Consider the following 20,424-nt stretch of genomic DNA (forward strand, 5'->3'; position numbering starts at 1 on the left):
GTGATGTTAGGAATCAATTTATTGTTGTCTTGATGGTTTCATCAACAGGTCAATTATTTCTTTTTCCATACTACTTGAATAAATCTTTCAGAAGAGGCTTCTGTTGGAAACTTCTTTCAACCATCCCAAAGAGTAGGTTCTGAAAAGGTTCATAATTATATTCTAGAAGAAAGGGGACAATATTGCAATCACTTTGTCCATTTGTAGTCAGTCCTTTTGTTCTTCTGTCTATTTATCCAACAAATATTTTGGTAACACTTTTCTCTTAGTACTTTCTTTTAGTTACTAAGAATACACCAACTTTTGTGTTGGAAAAGAGCTTTGGAGTACAGTACAATATAATCATACATAGAATCGTATCATTACTTGAATACATTGTCACTCATACAGAGAGAAAGCTCCTTATGGGTTGTGGGAGGCTTAGGTCATAGATAATCATACTCATAGTAATGACAAATAAGTACAGAAAATGGGTTTCCTAATGATAATTCCAGCTGTGTATGGAACAAAACTGGAAGACATGCATTGGCAGATCCAGGGGGGAGGGGGGTTCCAGGGGTTGGAACCCCCCCTTTTTTTTGGGACGATCAATGTATTTGAATGGGAGCATACAATTGGAACCCTCCCTTCTTAAAATGGCTGGGTCCGCCCCTGACATTTATGGTAAATTATAATGGGAGGGGATCCTTTTTAAGCTCCCCTAGTCTAAAGGACCAATGTGAGCTATTGCCATCACTTGAGGACCGTTGTTTTGTCCAAAAAAAAAAATGTAAGAAAAACTGGAGTAGAAAGTTGAAATATTGTTAACCAAATTTTGACCCAAGTTTGCGACATATACGTTTAAAAAAAAAAGTAAAATCACAAAAATACTAAACTTAGAGGAAAATCAATTGGGAAAGTATATTTACACTACTTTAATTAAACATTGAAATAATCTTAATACTGTTAAATTAGTTTGAACCGCTTTAATGATGTTCCCTCTATTTTTATATACATTGTACTGTAATGAAAACAATACAAATGTATATCCATATACTCAAAAGCTTGACATTTAATAAGTTCATTGTTTCATATAGAGGAGGACAAGCATTGAAGTATTCTCATTGTTGAAGGTTTCATTAGGTGGCCATTTATTGCTTACAACCACTTTATTAAAACTTTTGTGGATGGTTAGTTGTGTCATTAGTAAACACCTCACTTTTATTTTGAGATTAAATAGCACTTGAAATGTGTTTTTTTTCACACGTTTGATGTACCAACCAAACTGGAATTGAACAAAGATGTTTATTTTCCAGGGTCATATATTAAATCCTGTTCTCTTGAAATCAATGCATCTCTGATGCATGATTTTTTATTATTGGTTGGTTTTGGCTTTTAACTAGCTGTCAGTAACTGCGAGTACTCTCAAATCGTAATTCTTGTTAATTCGACCTGTTGATACTGTTTATAATGCTCTTTTGTTATGTTTTTGACCCGTCCGTCCGTCCGTCAGTCCTGTTTCTTGTCATTGCAACTCCTCTCAAACCACACAACAGAATTTCACGAAACCTTTTCAGATAATAAGGACATACTATGTAGTTGTGCATATCTACGGGAAATTGCGATTAAATTTTTTTTCTAGGAGTTATGCCCCTTTGAACTTATTTACTTTAATGTACTACTGCAACAGTTTGTCATCGCAACTCCTCTCAAACCACACAACAGAATTTCACGAAACCTTTTCAGATAATAAGGACATACTATGTAGTTGTGCATATCGACGGTAAATTGCGATTCAATTTTTTTTCTAGGAGTTGCGCCCCTTTGAACTTATTTACTTTAATGTACTACTGCAACAGTTTGTCATCGCAACTCCTCTCAAACCACACAACAGAATTTCACGAAACCTTTTCAGATAATAAGGACATACTATGTAGTGCATATCGACGGGAAATTGCGATTAAATTCTTTTTCTAGGAATTACGCCCCTTTGAACTAATTTACTTTAATGTACTACTGCAACAGTTTGTCATCGCAACTCCTCTCAAACCACACAACAGAATTTCACAAAACTTTGTAGATAATAAGGACATACTACGTAGATGTGCATATCGACAGGAAATTACCATTCATTTTTTTTTTAGGAGTTACACCCCTTTGAACTTATTTGCTTCAATGTACTTCTGCAACAGTTTGTCATGTCAACTCCTCTAAAACCACACAACAGAATTTCATGAAATTTTGTAGATAATAAGGACATACTATGTAGATGTGCATATTGGCAGGAAATTAATTTTTCTTATACAATTTTTTTTTCTTTCACTTATTTAATTTCTCCAATGACAATGTGGGGACGTGGGGTATTTGAGCGTGCTCACTAAGGTTCTTTAATTTTTTATTTATATGGATCTTGTCTGTACACCAGCTTTGATAATTTGTATTACAATATCTTGTATAACATTTGTATAAACTTCAAGATTATAATTATTTTTTCAAAACTGTTTTTTTCTAAAGTTAATAATGATGAATATTTTTCGAAGGGTTAAATATTTCTCAGTGATGTCCTGCCATGGCTTTGTTTGAATTTGTTTGTTAGCTTTTTGGTCATGAATGTTTGTCTCTAATATTTAATTAACTGTGCATTTGTATTCAGATATTGCAGATCAAATTTATTCGTTCATTGTGTAATCATACATTTTTTGATTGAATTAAGGTAACACGATACCGAATGACGTTACGCCACAAGTTATCGTTCCTGACGTTATCGAATAACGTTCACAAACTCCCCAGCAGTTCCAGTTCCGATCTGCATACGGGCCCGAATACTACTCTACACTATTTAAGGAAAATAGTTCCGGAACGGAAACGATCACTGTCCGGAGTTTGATAATGTCATTCAAGCCGATGCATCAGGTTTTGCAATCACAAAGTGATAAAATTATATAAAAAAAATATTGGGTATTTATGTGACATTTTTTATGGTAACTTTTTCTGGATACTTGATGGAGTAAAGGAAAATAGTTTCGGAACGGAAACGATTACTGTATGGAGTTTGACTAATGTCCTGACAGAAATGAAAATGCTAAATACTTTGTAATCCTATAGACCAAGTCTACACGGGATAAACAGCAACATCGGAATGAAGCCTGAAAAAGTTAACGTAGGCTGAGAAATACATGGGAACTTGATTCGGCAAAAATAAAATGAAAAAAGCAGGTCCTGTTACAGTCTGATTAAAGCCATCCCCAATATGTCACTTGCGCCTATAAACGCAAGTTGATAGTCGGGACTGGCTATAGTCAGACTGGTTTCGTTACAAATTTTTTCTCTCCGAATTTACAACCAAACGACTAATTATTATTCAAACGGAAAATAGAGACTGAAATAGCTAGATCTTGAAATCCTTTAGATTTTATTTTCGTTTTAATTACGCTTGCAAGGGTATTTGGTGGCAGTGTGGTGTTTTTGTGTGATTTGAGGTGGAAATAATGTACATGTACAAGTTCGGAGACAACACGACTGAAAGAGAATTAACATAGTTGCCTTTTAAGGCCCTGAGGGACATATTTCTCACATGCTTAGGCAGCAACCATTTGATTTTATTGTAATACTAGTACAAAATGTATTAGCATGAGCTTTAGAAACACCATGGAAAGCGAGACTCGCCGAGCTTTCCATTTGTTTCGTAGCGAGTGTAAAAACCTTTTATAAATCTGACAATGTATATTGCACATAATTTTATATTTTGTTTATAGCCTACAATTTACACCCTAAGGCCTAGGGTTAATAGGGATACAAATATGGTCACTTGGTCTTCTTCCGACTGGCAATTAAATGCTTCCAAAGTGAGGCGTCCATTTGGCTATGCAGGCTGTATTATTTATTATAAACTGCGTCTTGAACATGCATAAAATATTTGCCACTGGACGTAAAGTTACCAGCAATCAATCCTACAATTCAAAATCGTCACTTGAAACTAATAGAGCACGCCACATCATATTGTTTCACCCGTGTAAATTCGACCGTCAATCTCACACTTGATAGTCTTTTTGTCTCAGGTTTAAATTGTGTACCTGTTTTTAAAGGTGCGCATATCGTCCGGATTTTCTTTTTCTTTTTTGGTTGTTCATGACAGGTTACTTGATTAGGCATTTTGAAAAATTCTAAAGGCCCGCAGAGTACAGACTCCGGGTATCATCTCCTACATGTGGAATTTCAAGTTTGAGCTTTTATGTTTCACAGTTTGTTTTACTTATAAAGAATGTATATATGATCTCAAGATTTGTTTTATAAAATAATTTTCCACAAATGACAGACTGTTGAACTAATAGTGAAATTTTGTATACAGTTTGCAATGTGTGTCCGACTTGCTGAACAAGCAACTCACACATTTATACCACGCAAAGTACACTATATTAAAGTACAAATGTACGTAGCAGGTCAAGAATATAAGTTTTGAATTTTTCTTTGAGTTTTGTTATTTTATTTATCATGCATGAACTATTTGCCACTGAACGTTAAACAACCATCAAAAACAGAGCAATTTTATCACTGTTAACTGAATCAAATTTCTAAAGTACTATTTTTCTGCATGGATGTAGCAATGACATCACTATTGTCATAAAGGATGGAGTTAAAAACTCAGTAATTCAAATGAATCACACGTAAAAAATTTCATGTTATTTTCACTCGTATTTAACAAAAATATGACTGTATTATGCTCGTTAAGTGTAAAAATCAGACGAGATTAATGTTAAATTCATGTTAGTGAAATTTCTATGTGCAGGACGAAATAAATTTCATCAGTAGAATCTCATATAACTAGGAAATTTACGGAAACCTGACAGGGGAAACGAAAATAAAATAAACACCCTTCAGATCCCGACACATTTTGCGGAGAATAACGTTACATTCTGTATTCAATAACGTCACACGTTTTCGGTCAAATTCTAAGGGTATCAATCAATTTTGAAGCCATTTATCTCAAAAACAAGGATGGTGACATATGATTTTCTATACATGTATGAATTCAGTTTTTAATTCTGAATTTTTTAGTTTTTTGTTGTTCTCCGTATATGAGAACATAGCCATCCATTGGAAAATCTATAAAGGTTAGCCAAAAAACAGGCATTTCCCCTATTTACCTAAGTAAATTTGTCGCCAAAATCTACGTTTTCCAATGAAAATACCAAGAAAACAAAAATGGTGGCCCCCATTTTTTATTACATATTTCGATGTAACTCGGTGCAAAGAATGCGTATGCGAAAAAGTTTGGAAATCGGGAGATATGCCATTCGGTATCGTGTTACCTTAAGTCTGCCAATTGATATTTTATCATGTGTTTTTCGATGTTGTGATGTTATGCTATTGTTTCAGAAAAAGGGAGAAGGTTTGGATCCATTAAAATGTTTAATCCCGCTGCAAATGTTTGCACCTGTCCTAAGTCAGCAATCTGATGTACAGTAGTTGTCGTTTGTATATGTAATATATATACGTGTTTCTCATTCTCGTTTTGTTTATACAGATTAGACCGTTGGTTTTCCCATTTGAATGGTTTTACACTAGTAATTTTGGGGCCCTTTATAGCTTGTTGTTCTGTGTGAGCCAAGACTGTGTGTTGAAGGCCGTACTTTTACCTATAATGGTTTACTTTTTAAATTGTTATTTGGATATTTTATATATTATTCATATAACATCAACATGTTTTTTTTTTAATATACAAATATTATTTTTGTTGCTGGGTATTGAGCAGCCATCCATCAGTATAAATAGAATAATAAGATACTATACAAAAAGGAACAATCGGTATAAGAGACAACTCTCCATCCAAGTCACAATTTATAAAAGTAAATGAACTCATCATAGATACCAGGATTAAATTTTGTTTTATGCAAACGCAAGTTTAGTCTACAAAAGACTTATCAGTGACGGTGGAATCCAAAAAAATCAACCATTATAGGTCAAGGTACAGTCTTCAACATAAAGCCTTGGCTCACACTAAACAGCAAGCTATAAGGGCCCCAAAATATATACCAGTTTCATGATTGTGAGCACATTAGAGTAATGGTCAATATGCAAATAATTATATAGTTTTGAATTTGATGCACCATTTACCGACAAAAACAGACAGTATAATGTCTCGACTCTGGAAGAACACCAGCATTAACTTATAAAGTGTATCACAGCATTATTTTAGCATGGATCAAATGTTAAAACTGTATTTATTATTGTGAATCTTAAGCAAGTGATGAAATGATGTGAGATTAATGAATGATTTTAATCAGCTATACAAAATGTTCCTTGTATCACAACAATGTATCACTTATTTACAGGTTACTAAATAACAATTGCAGCTGGATCATTTCAATCAAATTTATTTTAATCCTCATATTCATATTCATATAATTTACAAAAGATTTTTTTTTTTAATTTTCACTTTTACATGTATATGTTGCATATCCTCATTATGTTCAGAATCCATAATCAGTAATAACTTGCAAAGCCACACTCTGCAGTAGTATGTTTATTAGTTAATTTTAAATATAGTAAGACATGATTGGTAAATGTTATAGGAAGAATGTAATTTAATCCACACATTGTCATTAGTCTTTAATTCTAAAGCCACTGCAGCAGATCCTGCAGTCCAAGTACCACTGTCATGCCCTGTCATATATTGCCAGTGTATGGAGTTAGAATTTTTCATTATATCTATTCTTACATAACTGTAACTTGACATTATTGTTGTTATAATGTGATAATATCCAGGAATTTGACAGGTAAATTTGCCAGTAGATTTAAAGGATGACAGGTTGGATACACCAACAGATGTTTTAATGTCTGGAAACTTAAGTGGTCCAGCTGGTACAGTAGGACTACCAATAATACAACCAGTGACCACAACTGAAATGGAAAGAATTCAGTACATGTACTTCCCTAGCAATTCGTTTATTTTGAAAAGTTCATTTTAATTCAATTAAATATTTTACAAATATGTAAGTCAGGAATGTTATGGGAGTGATTGACCAAGACAATTACATTACAATTGGTAAATTTGAACTAATACCAAGAATTTCTTATGACATCACATGGTACATCATACAAATATTGCATATTTAATGATTGCATAGTTTGGCGTTAATATTGATTCACTTATCATGCTTATCATGCTCACGCGTGCAGAAATTTCTCGTTACATTGAAGACCTGTTGGTGACTTTCTGCTGTTGTTTTTTCTATGGGCGGGTTGTTGTCTCTTTGATACATTCCCCATTTCCATTCTCAATTTTAAATATTTCTTAAGTTCTCAATATTGGACCAAAAGTAATATAGTGAAGACTTTAAACAGTGACCTTTTGATATATTTTATTATAAAAATTTTAAAATGTAACCATCACAACAACATTTCTTTTTATTTAATTATTTTACATTTTAGCAAGGTTTAAAAAATAGATTAATATTTCTGAGTATTTCAATCATTTAAATTGCACTTTACCTTTCTGTAATTGTTTCTCCAGATTTTGCTGTAAAAGTAAGAAAGATGAGTTGTGGTATCTTCCAATTTGTTCAATTTCCTTCATGGTATGGTTGGCTAGTTCATTTATTTCTTTCGTGGTATGGTTTGTTAGTTTTTGGGGAAAGACGGCTTCAAGCCGTCAATCCCCAATGGGGTTGACCAGAGTGACACTCCCTCACATCATTCATTTTGTTTTTATACATGTTATAGTGTGGAAAACCCCCAACAAATTTTACTTAGATTGAAGAGAAGGAGACCCAGAATGAATAGTTTGACTTTAAACACTTTTTTACACATTTGCCTTCTGTTTCTCACGAAATTCTCGTATCTTGAACTCTCCTTTACACTATTTACGTTTATTTTACAATCCGGAAAAATTAGTATGACGAGATATTCTAAATATATCCAACCTACATTGTATTTTATAGTGACGTCATTCTTGGAAGAAGCAGGGATATCCTTCACCAGTTCACTGGTTATTTTAATCATTCTTAGAGATCGTGCACTAATTACAAATTTGTATTTGTTAAATCTAAACATAATATTGTTTACTGTAGATGATTTAAACATCATCATGCAATACTTTAATTTGTAGGTCAACAACTTTCAAAATAAACAAAGATCGTGGGGTTACATGAGACAGGGGAAAGAAACGATTTTATTACTTTTTTCGGGTCTCACTAATTATAGACAAGAAGCGTCAAAAAGCGACAAGAAGCGTCAAGAACACTTAATTTAGCGACAAGAAAAATGTATTCTTCTTGTCGCTAAAATTCTTCTTGTCGCTAATTAGTGAGACCACTTTTTTCTGTAAAATTTCTGAGAATCTTCCTCCAATTCAGGAGCACCTCAATTGATGAGTAATTATCAACTATTAAAAATAAAAGTTAATGTATTTAAACACTTCAAATGTGACATTTCATTGGATTAGTAGTCTTCTATTCAAAACTAAATTTTTGTGTACCTACATAATCCTTGTAATGGTAAAAAAAATAAATAATAAAATTTGCATTTTGTAGTTTAAACATATTTATTATTTACAAATATTTCAAAATTTAAGATTTGGAAACAAGCTTCACACAGTTTACATCAGTGATCACTCATATTGTTTTTTTTATTAGTACATGTACCTGTTTCCCTGTGATGAGAGTTGTAACTCGGAACTTTTTAACAATGGAAATTAAAAACTGAATAGATTTTTCAGTCCACACTTTCTAAAGAAAAAACTTTAAAATCCAAGAGTACTGTCACAAAAAATGGAAAATGGCCTTAGCCTGCAGTTCAGTGGTACACAATCAAAATTTCAAAAAATATTGTAGTTGTTGTGAAATGACAGAATTCAGTTGAGTTTTAGATAATTAGCTATCAACTTTAATCAAATGTTTAGATTCTGAAGATGCAGATCTCTTCCATTGGTCCAAATTGAATCCTAAACTAAGGAAATGAAATTACATAAACAACAATTGATTTCAATATTGTCAACCTTTCTACATGTTCTAGCTGTTCTCTTTTTCATTCTTCATATGAAAACTATCAAATGATACCCCTTTTCCAAAAACATAATTAAATAGAAACAAGGGTCGTCTTTCCCCTCAGAGCTATTCAGCTCTTTGATTCATTTTCTTTCCTGGACTCAGAAGTGAAATTGAGTAAAATTTGAAAATCTTGCTGCTGTTTCTGTTGGAGCATTATTTCAGTTATGTTCTGATTCTTTTGAATGGTTTGAAATTGATTATTCATTTTATTTTCCAGTTCATGTCTTGATGATGTGGTCAGATTATATAAAGCTAGAAAGTCTTGGTTCCTTGCTTGTTCATGGCTGGTCAGTAAGTTTATCCTGGAATCAAATGTTTGAACCTGGGCTTGCAATGTTTGTAGAGTTTGTAGCTGATTGATGTTTTTAAGTTGCTCCAGTTTGCTGATAGTCTCTGCAAGAACAAGGGTTGTGTTGACTGCAGAATTTGTTTCAGTCTTACAGTTTTCCTGGACCTTGTCAAGTTCTTGTTGAAGATTTGCCTTGTTCATTTCCACAGCCTCTTTTAGTTTGGTATCATTTTTCAGCAAGTTTATTGTACATTTGTTCTTTAGCAGACAGTTTCCCTTGGACAGTGCTGTACTTGGTTTCCAGTTCCCTATATTTTTGCTCCAATGCATCAATGGTTTGTTTGGTTTCATTGATTTTGTTGTTTGAATTTTGTACAGAAAACATTTGTTCTATAGTAAGAAACTTTTGTTGAATCTGATTGGTAAGCAAGTTTAAACTTTTCTCCTGCTGGTCCCTATATGCCTCCTGTTCTTGGTGTAGCTTTTCCAGATCATGATGGATTTGATTTTTGTCACCATAGTATTCAGCAGCCGAAAGATAAGTAGGTTTGCCACCAAATGATGAAATATTTCCACTATCCAAAAGAAAACCGTTAGTTAATCCACTAAGATATAACACAACAAAATAAATAAACATTTTGAAGCAATATGATCTCAAAAAAGGAATTAAAGATTTCAACAAATACTTTACACCATGCAGAGTATTTTATTTTTATCTAAAACTGAGATGAACTTATTTGTTTGGTAAATAAATCATGACCTTCAGTAAATAATGTTTAAGTTTAATATCAATGTTAACATGATAACATATTTTTTTAGGTCAGAATGAATGATAAAACTAAACTTGATTTTGTTTTTGACTTTATATGATGATATTCTGTAACTGAATCTAAACTATCTGTATAGTCAGTTTACATGTTTTATAAATATTATCTTTTATGAAGCTTTCATTACATTATATTGTGCTGTTTGTTAGACTTATATGTTTGACCATTCATTCCATACTAATGCCCCAATAATTTGAAATTTGTTACATAAAGAAATGTCACTACTGATGATAGGACACAGAAAATAAATTTTAAGTCATTGGGTGTGTCATGTTGCTTTAAATGTCTTCTCATACTGAAAATTCCCTGCTAGATTGTTTGGAATTCAAGTTTTGGTGATTTAATTGCTCTGTTTGGTGTATGAAAATGTTTTTCCATTTACATGTCAGTCTGCAGGTGTTTTTTATGACCCATTTATGGGCATTAAGTTTTTGATGAAGTTGAAGTCAAATCAATTTGAAACTTAGTACACATATTCCCTATGATATGATCTTTCTAATTTTAATGCCAATTAAAGATTTTACCTCATTTTCACGGTCCACTGAAAATAGAAAATGATAATCCTGATGTGGCATCTGTGTTCTATCATGACTATGGACAGGTTCTTTTTTACCTTGACCTTGATAGGGTTCATCTGACTATGGCCTACCACCATCAATTAATATGTGCTGCCACGAAATAGCCCAAAAGTGGCATTAAATTTAAAACACCAATAAACAATCAATCATTGTTCTTTGATCAATACCAAGTTTCATGGTTTGGTTGGTTTCTTGTATACTATAAGCTACATGTCAACTATGTTTATGGAATGATTTTAAGGTGTAAATGTATGACTGACTTTGTTTATCTGATGGGATCCAATTTTTTTTTATCATGTAAGTTTATATGATACTTGTAGTAACTTTATATTAAGGACTATCAACATGTAATCCATCAGCAGATGTTATAGCCTAGTGGTACTTTTAACCTAACCAGTACCATATTTTCTGCACCAACTGTTTATTTTGATTGTTAATGTTTCTTACATGATGCTCAAGGCAAAAATATTTGCAAACCAAAAAATCTATGAAGAAAATGAAGAGCTTATAAAGCAAAACCTACTAAAAGAATAGCCAAAGGCAAGGAATCAGAGCTTTGCATGGGGAAATGCATTCCTTAATTTAAAGTTACTTCCAAAAGTTTGTAATTGCATATTTTGATAACACACTATACTGGTATTTTAATGCTAAGTACTGAAGAACTCGCTACTAGACTGGTGAAACTCTCATGATCTTATGGTCCACCAGCAGTATTTTGACAATACATGTCTCTTTAGTGATACTTGATTGAAAACATATGAGTATAAGTTTGTATATGAAAAATAAGAGGATGATCCATATTGAATTTAATGTCATTGCATCTAAGGCCAATTTTTTTAGCACATGTACATGAAGCTAAAAATAGACCAACACTTGTGCAAGAATGGAGATTTGTACAGGAGAGGAGTACAGAACAATATATATGGAAGTGTTTAACGACCTTGACTGGCTATACAGCCCTCGCACGGTCGGCTCGGTGCCCGAAGGCGATTGGTTAGCTTTATCATATTTTGATGCCGTGGGTCAGGAACAGGTAGTAGAGGATGCCATATGTAGGCCGCCATCTTGGTTTTGGTAAGTTGTTTTTCTTTTGTTGACTATTTTGATGTTGGTTTACTTCACAACGGCTGCTTTCAGGGCCAGTTTGGTCAGCTTGGCAGCCCGCTAACCTCGATGATGGAGTACTGGTAGATGAATCGTGGACATGGTTCTAAAGATGACAGGGAGCGTTATCAGGACCAAAGCTGTGGGGCAGTGAAATGAAGGTCGTATCACCCAATACCTAGGATACAGCCCTCGGACGTTAATCGGCATAACACTCCCCATGATACAATCGTTTTGGAGTGCATGTTAACGCGGGTACGCCAACTACTACGTCTATCTGTACGGCTTGGATTAGTTTCTGTCATCTTAAGTAGTAAGTCGTTGATCATCTAACTGTAAACCCTCATCGAAGATAGCGGGTAAAGGAGAGCTGGCCCAGCACGTCCGTTCAGCTGTAATGACTGAGACGTGACTGAGTGATGGTACATAACAATATAAACTTACATACCAGTTATATTGAATTTTTGTAATAAAACTTGCATACATTGTCAAATATAAAGAGAGAATGAACCCCATTAGTGCTGGTTGTACAGGAAAAATTACTATAAATAGGGGGTTTCTTATGATAACTCCAGGATCTTGCATCAGGTAGGAACAAATACATATATAAGGGAAGGGGTCCAATGGGATCCTTATTTTTAGCTCGCCTAATTCAAAGGACAATTGTGAGCTATTGCCATCACTTGAGTTCTGTTGATTTGTAAAAAAAAGGTGTGAAAACAAAGATATAAAAAGTTGAGTACACTGTTGAAATGTTACTGAAAATATATAGTCATAGTCTCAAAAAGAGGTTTTTTGAAAGTGGAAGATAGAATTATTTTGGATTTGAGGTGAATAAGTGTCATCCATTTTCCTGTCAAATATCTAAGAAGCCGGCATGTATCAAAAAAGTTTTTGTTTTACATCTATTTTTCATGGGATATCAATTTGATATTTTTTTAAGTATATGTTTTAAATTGATATAACTTACTATACAGTATAGGATTTATTTCATTGTTGAAGGCCTCATGGTTGTCTATAATGGCTTACTACCAATTCAATTTGACTGTGATGGGTGGTTGTCTCATAGGCAATACCACATCTTATTTTTGTCAAGCCTGTGACTTCTGTTCCAGAAAGCTCGACATAGTGATAGTGATCAGATCTAGCAGTTGCATTAACTAATACTACTTAAAAGCTTAAGTTAATATTAAGAAAGGTAGAAGACCTGGATCCTTCATGTTTTGTATATAGATGCCTTATAATATGAAGTTTCTGTCTGTCATGTGTCCATTGACCTTGACCTCATTTTCCTTGTTCAATGACAAAGACTTGGAAAAAAAGTTGATGTTTTTTGTATTCTTAATTTCTCTCTTATTATGAGTAAAAGAACAACTATATTGGGTAGGTGTGTACCTCGCAAGGACTGAAGGTCCTCATGCCAATCAGACAGTTTTCACTTGACCTCAACCTCATTTTATGAATCAGTGCACCAGGTTAAGTTGCCATTGTCAAATCCATAAAATGATATCTCAAATACTATAAGCAATAAGTCTACTAAATTTGTTGTATGGAATGATAACAAGGTGTGCATGTCCAACAGGCATGCATCATTTGACCTTGACCTCATTTTCTTGGTTCAGTGGTCAAAGTTAAGATTTTGTGTATTGATCTGTTTTTCTAATACTGTTTGCAATAGGTCAACTATAATTGCTGTATGAAAATATTTGATGATTTACATGTAAGTCTGGCATGTTGTATTTGACCTTGATCTTAATTTTATAATTCATTGCTTAGTATTAAGTTTTTGTTTTTTGGTCTGTTTATCTAATGCTATTAGCAGTATTTCCAATCTGGTTTTTCTAACCTTCACCTCATTTTTGTCAAACCTGCAACTTTTGTTGCAGAAAGCTCGACATAGGGATAGTGATTCAGCCGAGGCAACAGTGATGGCAGCTATGGCGGCGGCAGCATTAGCTTACTTCTTAAAAGCTTTATATTTTAGAAGGTAGAAGACCTGGATGCTTCATACTTTGTATATAGATGCCTCATGTTACGAACTTTCTGTCAGTAACATGTCCAATGTCCTTGACCTCATTTTCATGGTTTAATGACTACTTGAAAAAAAAAGTTAAGATTTTTTGTAATGTTAAATTCTCTCTTATTATAAGTAATTGGATAACTATATTTGATATGTGCGTACCTTGCAAGGTCCTCATGCCCGTCAGACAGTTTTCACTTGACCTCGACCTCATTTCATGGATCAGTGAACAAGGTTTAGTTTTGGTGGTCAAGTCCATATCTCAGATACTATTAGCAATAGGTCTCGTATATTCGGTGTATGGAAGGACTGTAAGGTGAACATGTCCAACTGGCAGGTGTCATTTGACCTTGACCTCATTTTCATGGTTCAGTGGTTATAGTTAAGTTTTTGTGTTTTAGTCTGTTTTCCTTATACCACATACAATACGTCTACTAAATTTTGTGTATGGAATGATTGTAAGGTGTATCTATCTAGCTGACAGGTGTCATCTGACCTTGACCTCATTTTCATGGTTCAGTGGTCAAAGTTAAGTTCTTGAGTTTTGGTCTTTTTTTCTAATACTTTATGCATAAGGTCAACTATATTTGGTGTATTGAATATTTTATGATCTATATGTCTGTTACGCAGGTTTTATTTGACCTTGACCATTTTCAGGGTCCATTGCTAAGTGTTAAGTGTTTGTGTTTTGGTCTTGTTTTTCTTAATTTATAAGCAATACGTCAACTATATTTGTTGTATTGAAGAATTGTTATCTGTACATGTCTGCCTGGCATGGTTCATCTGACCTTGACCTCATTTTCATGGTTCATTGATCAATGTTTCGTTTTCTTGGTTAATGTTGAGTTTATGTGACAGTTGTAAAAAAGCTTTATATTTAGGTCTATCAACATAATATCAATGATTAGTAAAGAAGGTGAGACATTTCAGCATGTGCACTCTTGTTTTGGATCATGTTTAGTTTATGTGATTATTGTTATAAAGCTTTATATTTAGGACTATCAACATAAATCAATGGTCAGTAAAGAAGGCGATACATTTCAGCTTGTGCTGTGTAGTTAGATTTACAGTAAATAGCATTAATGTGATTCTTTGATGTACCATCCAAACTGAGAATTGAACTAAGATGTTTATAATAAGAAATATTTTCCAGGGTGTGTTATTCATATACTTCCCTCATGTTTTCTAGAAATCAATACATGTTAAGATTTTATCTGTGGTTCCCTAGTTTTGTGCACACTAGTAAATTCAGAATTATATTTTCTTTAGCTCTCTCCTGAATGTCAGCCCATTAGAGTGATGGTCAGTTTGGGAATAATTATTTAGGTTTGAGTAATGAGCATCCATATTGACAAAAAATAATAACAGATAGTAAAGTGTCAACACCAGCATTGATGAATAGAGTGTATCACTCTGTTATTTTAGCATGAATTAAATATTTGATCTGTTTATTTGTAAGCGTGAATATTAAGGATGTGATGAGATAATTTAAGACCAATGAATGATTGAAATTAGCAAATTCTTAATTGTTTATATCTTGGTTGCATAACCTTATTAAGAGCAATCTACATAATCAGTAATGTTTGAAAAGGCCCAGTCTTCTGTAGTATGTTTTATTAGTTGATTTTGATGATAGTAAGACATGACTGGTGAATACTCTTTCTACTATTTAGTTTAATCCAAACAGTGTCATTAGTCTTTAATTCTAAAGCCACAGCAGCAGTTCCTGGTGTCCATGAACCCTGAGTATTGCCTGTCACATATTGCCAGTGTATAGAGTTAGAATTTTTCATGATGTCTATTCTTTCATTGCTGTCCACTGACATCATTGTTGTTACAATGTGATAATATCCAGGAACTTGACAGGTAAATTTGCCTGTAGATTGGAATGATGACAGGTTGGATACACCTACAGATGTTTTAATGTCTGGAAACTTAAGTGGTCCAGCAGGTAGATAACCACCACCAACATAACAACCAGTGACCACAACTGAAATGAAAAGATATCATTACATGCATGTACTTCCAAAGCATTCCTGTATTTTGGAAAGTTCATTTGAGTTCATTTAATATTTCACATATATTTCAGTCAGGAATGTTATCTGAGTGATTGGCCTAGACAATGACATCACAGTTGGTAAATTTAAACTAATATCAATATCAAGACTTGCTTATGACATCACATGAAATAAGGAGAGGGTATTATTGGGATATTAGACAACAAGTAATACAGTGAAGACTTTAAACAGTAACTTTGAGATATTTTATTGTGGAAAACTTAAAATTGAACCATCATAACAGCCTTTCTTTTTTAGCTCACCTGGCCTAAAAGGCCAAGTGAGCTTTTCTCATCACTTGGCGTCCGGCGTCCGTCGTCGTCCGTCGTCCGTCGTCGTCCGTCGTCGTCGTTAACTTTTACAAAAATCTTCTCCTCTGAAACTACTGGGCCAAATTAAACCAAACTTGGCCACAATCATCATTGGGGTATCTAGTTTAAAAAATGTGTCCGGTGACCCGGCCAACCATCCAAGATGGCCGCCATGGCTAAAAATAGAACATAGGGGTAAAATGCAGTTTTTGGCTTATAACTCAAAAACCAAAGCATTTAGAGCAAATCTGACATGGGGTAGAATTGTTAAACAGGTGAAGATCTATCTGCCCTGAAATTTTCAGATGAATCGGATAACCCGTTGTTGGGTTGCTGCCCCTGAATTAGTAATTTTAAGGAAATTTTGCTGTTTTTGGTTATTATCTTGAATATTATTATAGATAGAGATAAACAGTAAACAGCAATTATTTTCAGCAAAGTAAGATTTACAAATATGTCAACATGACTGAAATGGTCAGTTGACCCCTTTAAGAGTTATTGCCCTTTATAGTCAATTTTTAACCATTTTTCGTAAATCTTAGTAATATTTTACAAAAATCTTCTCCTCTGAAACTACTGGGCCAAATTAATCCAAACTTGGCCACAATCATCTCTTGGGTTAGTAGTTAGAAAAATGTGTCCGGTGACCAAGCCATCCAACCAAGATGGCCACCTTGGCTAAAAATAGAACATGGGGTAAAATGCAGTTTTTGGCTTATAACTCAAAACCCAAAGCATTTAAAGCAAATCTGACAAGGGGTAAAATTGTTAATCAGGTCAACATTTATCAGCTCTTACATTTTTAGATGAATCGGACAACCCGTTGTTGGGTTGCTGACCCTGAATTGTTAGTTTTAAGGAAATTTTGCTGTTTTTGGTCATTATCTTGAATGTTATTATTGATAGAGATAAACTGTAAACAACAATAATGTTCAGCAAAGTAAGATCTACAAATAAGTAGGAGTTATTGTTCTTTATAGTCAATTTTTAACAATTTTTAACTATTTTCATAAAATTTGTAAATTTTTACTGACATTTTCCACTGAAACCAATGGGCCAAGTTCATAATAGATAGAGATAATTTTAAGCAGCAAGAATGTTCAGTAAAGTAAGATGTACAAACACATCACCATCACCAAACACAATTTTGTCATGAATCCATCTGCTTCCTTTAATATTCACATAGACCAAGGTGAGCGACACAGGCTCTTTAGAGCCTCTAGTTTTATAGTATGAAAAGAGGAATTGACAACTTGGCAAGGATAAAAATAGATTAATTTTACTGATGTTTCAATCATTTAAAAGTAAAATCACAAAAATATTGAACTTAGAGGAAAATCAATTTAAATTGCACTTTAAATTACCTTTTTGTAATTGTTTATCCAGATTTTGCTGAAAAAGTGAGAAAGATGAGTTGTGGTATCTTCCCATTTGTTTAATTTTATTCAAGGTATGGTTTGCTAGTTCATTTATTTCTTTCATGGTATAGTTTGCTAGTTTTTCATTTTCATTCCTGGACTCGGATGTCAGATTGCTTAAACTCTTTTCAATGGATTGTAATTGATTGTTCATCTTATTCTCTAGTTCATGTCTTGAGGATGTGGTCAGATTATATAAAGCTAGAAAGTCTTGGTTCCTTGCTTGCTCATGGCTGGTTAGTAAATTTATCCTGGAATCAAATGCTTGTACTTGTCCTTGTAGTGTTTGGAGAGTTTGCAATTGCTTGATGCTTTGAAGTTGTTCAAGTTGGGTAATTTTTTGTCCAAGGGCAAGAGTTTTATTAACAGCAATATTAATTTCAGCATCACACTTTATCTGAACAGTTAGCAGATCAACTTGCAGATTTGCAGTCTTCTTTTCCTGGGTGGCCATAGCTTCCTGCAGTTTTGTATTGTTTTCTGCTATTTCATTGTACATTTGTTCCTTAGCAGTAAGCTTTCCTTGAATTGTGTTATACATATTTTCCAGTTCTTGATTCTTTTTCTCTAGTGCTTCAATGGCCTGGGTTTCATTACTGGACATTTGAGCTGCGAGCATTTTTTCAATAAGGTCAAACTTCTGTTGTAACTGATCAGTTAATAAGTTCATTGTCTTCTCTTGTTGGTCACGGTATGATTTATGTTGTTGGTTTAATAGTTCTTGCTCTTGGTGTAATGTTTCTTGTTCTTGTTTTAATAACTTTTGCATATTTTCCAGTTCACTATGAATTTGATTTTTGTCCCCATAGTATTCTGAAACTGTCAGATATGTTGGTTTCCCTACAAGAGAAGAAGAATTCTTACTATCCAAAAGGAAACCACTTGACAATCTATTAATTAGCAATAAAATGAAAAAAGAAAACATTTTGTCACTTTCTTGTTTGTTAAAAACAACAGGTATTTGTCTGCGTTTTATACTGAATTTCAAAGTTATTTATCTAGAAATATAATAACTTTACTGGGTTATCTGTGAAGCAAATATATATCATGTCATTGTGCAAACATTTCTGTGTTTTCAAATAAGATAACAAGTTTAAATTTAATACACTTTATCAGGTTAGATTGGTTATGGTAACCACCTATACTGTGACATAAAGAATTCTTATGACATTATGATTGCAATACTGGGCTATTGTGAAAACCTTGGCTATAATAAATACTTGTATGTTCCCAGTACTTAAAGAAACATAGATCATTTTATGTCCCACCCCCACATGCTGGTTGCCTCATTCTCTACTTCTTTCAGAAAAGCCTAAATAAACAACCTGTATCCAATCATATCTTATTCTATTCAAATAGAATGATAAATAGTTCCATTTAAACAGATAAAATGGACAGTTCTATTCAATTTTTATTCATTTTATTAAAAATTTACAACAAATGCACAAATTCAAGATTTTTCATACTAATCTCCATTCCATGCTTTAGTATATGCCATATTGTGGTTAAAAATTTCAGAGCTTGTTATAAAATCTACTATTCTGTCTTGAGATGATGAAAACAAAGATATTAGACACTTTAAACATTAAATATGCAAAATACTCAGCTGTAAAGTTGCATTTGTTGCCTGTATTAATCAATGAAAAAGCTGAATTATGTCCCTTGGAAGTATTAATTTCCACCAAAAGTCCATTCAAACAGTAGGAAATGAAAAATTATTTATGTCTGATATAATAAAAGAAAGAAACTACAAAATGAAGCACTTTTGAAATATTTGCTGCATGAATTATCAAGAATGTGAACAATTCTTTACACAGGAGAGCATAAATTCTATGTAAATTTAGCCTCAAGTGGGCCTCTTTTTTTCTTAGATGAACAATTCTAACACTGAAAATGCTTCCAATGTGACCAAATATTGCCTAATTCCATAAACAGTACAAACTAAACCAGACAATTTCCCATTTTAATAGATTATGTTTACAGAAATACCCAAGTGATACATTTAGGGAATTACGCAGCAAAAAAGGCAAACATTTCAGTAAAAAATATTTGTCGCGACTTGAATTCTGGTGTTTCCAATTGAAAAAATCATTGCGAAAGGTGAAATCAAATACAAAAGAACTATAACATGGTGCATTTTACACAATATAGTTAGTATTGACATCCTAGAATAAAGTTTTATATCATTACCAATCAATTTGACCTATCATGATGACTCAGCACTTTTCTCAACACAGTATTGTTCTCAGTGAAAAATTTCTATTCTTTGTGATAAAAATCAAATGTACTAATCAAAAGCTTCAAAATAGTATAAAAGAATTGAAGTCTTAGTGACTTTGATTTCCCTTGCTATCTTCAGTATAGGGAAAATGGTACTATTTATTCTGCCATAGGCGACAATATTAACATTTTCTAAATTTACAACTTTTTAAGATAAAAACTTTGATAAAACCGTTATATGTTGTGTTAGTACTTTATTATTGTGTTTTAAAAATTAAAGCCAAATAGTATCATGACCAACTTCCAACGGAGCTTGTTTATGTTATCCATGCCCACCGTCATTTTGCACCAAATTTATGAAATTTTGCAAGTCTTTTCAAATAATTCTCTAGAAAATATTTCAATAGGTTTCAAAATTTATGTTGTAAATACACACTGCAGTTATTCATAGATAAATAAAAAATATATTGTACCCTTACATCCAATCACAGCGCTCCTAATTTGACTTCCTTCACCTGCCTTGGGTACACAAAAGGCCAACCTAATGCTGGAAAAATTAAATACTACCGTTTTC

The 20,424-nt window shown here is 33.2% G+C and overlaps 2 protein-coding genes across 3 annotated transcripts in view; one reads left to right on the forward strand and one right to left on the reverse strand.

Annotated features, from left to right (window-relative positions):
• LOC143078596 (tonsoku-like protein) overlaps window positions 1–20,424 on the forward strand; it is a 157,090-nt gene that overhangs the window by 74,195 nt on the left and 62,471 nt on the right. The window lies entirely within an intron of this gene.
• On the reverse strand, window positions 6,319–18,579 carry LOC143079621 (uncharacterized). 2 transcript variants are annotated; one of them, XM_076255062.1, is made up of 2 exons: window positions 17,577–18,579; window positions 6,319–6,879 (listed from the first exon to the last, which is right to left on the reverse strand). In XM_076255062.1, the coding sequence occupies exons 1-2, from the start codon at window positions 18,553–18,555 to the stop codon at window positions 6,506–6,508; spliced, it is 1,353 nt and encodes a 450-aa protein (XP_076111177.1). In that variant the 5' UTR covers window positions 18,556–18,579; the 3' UTR covers window positions 6,319–6,505. The 2 variants fall into 2 exon arrangements, with proteins under 2 accessions (XP_076111177.1, XP_076111176.1); XM_076255061.1 differs by lacking the exon at window positions 6,319–6,879 and adding an exon at window positions 15,444–15,834.

Source organism: Mytilus galloprovincialis, chromosome 6 (assembly GCF_965363235.1).
Source record: "Mytilus galloprovincialis chromosome 6, xbMytGall1.hap1.1, whole genome shotgun sequence".
Lineage (NCBI taxonomy): Eukaryota > Metazoa > Mollusca > Bivalvia > Mytilida > Mytilidae > Mytilus > Mytilus galloprovincialis.

Coding starts and splice junctions, on each gene's coding strand:
- LOC143079621 (XM_076255062.1), bottom strand. CDS start 18,555: ATGTTTTCTTTTTTCATTTTATTGCTAATTAATAGATTGTCAAGTGGT. Junction 6,880..17,576: donor GGATAAACAATTACAAAAAG/GTAATTTAAAGT, acceptor TTTCCATTTCAG/TTGTGGTCACTGGTTGTATT.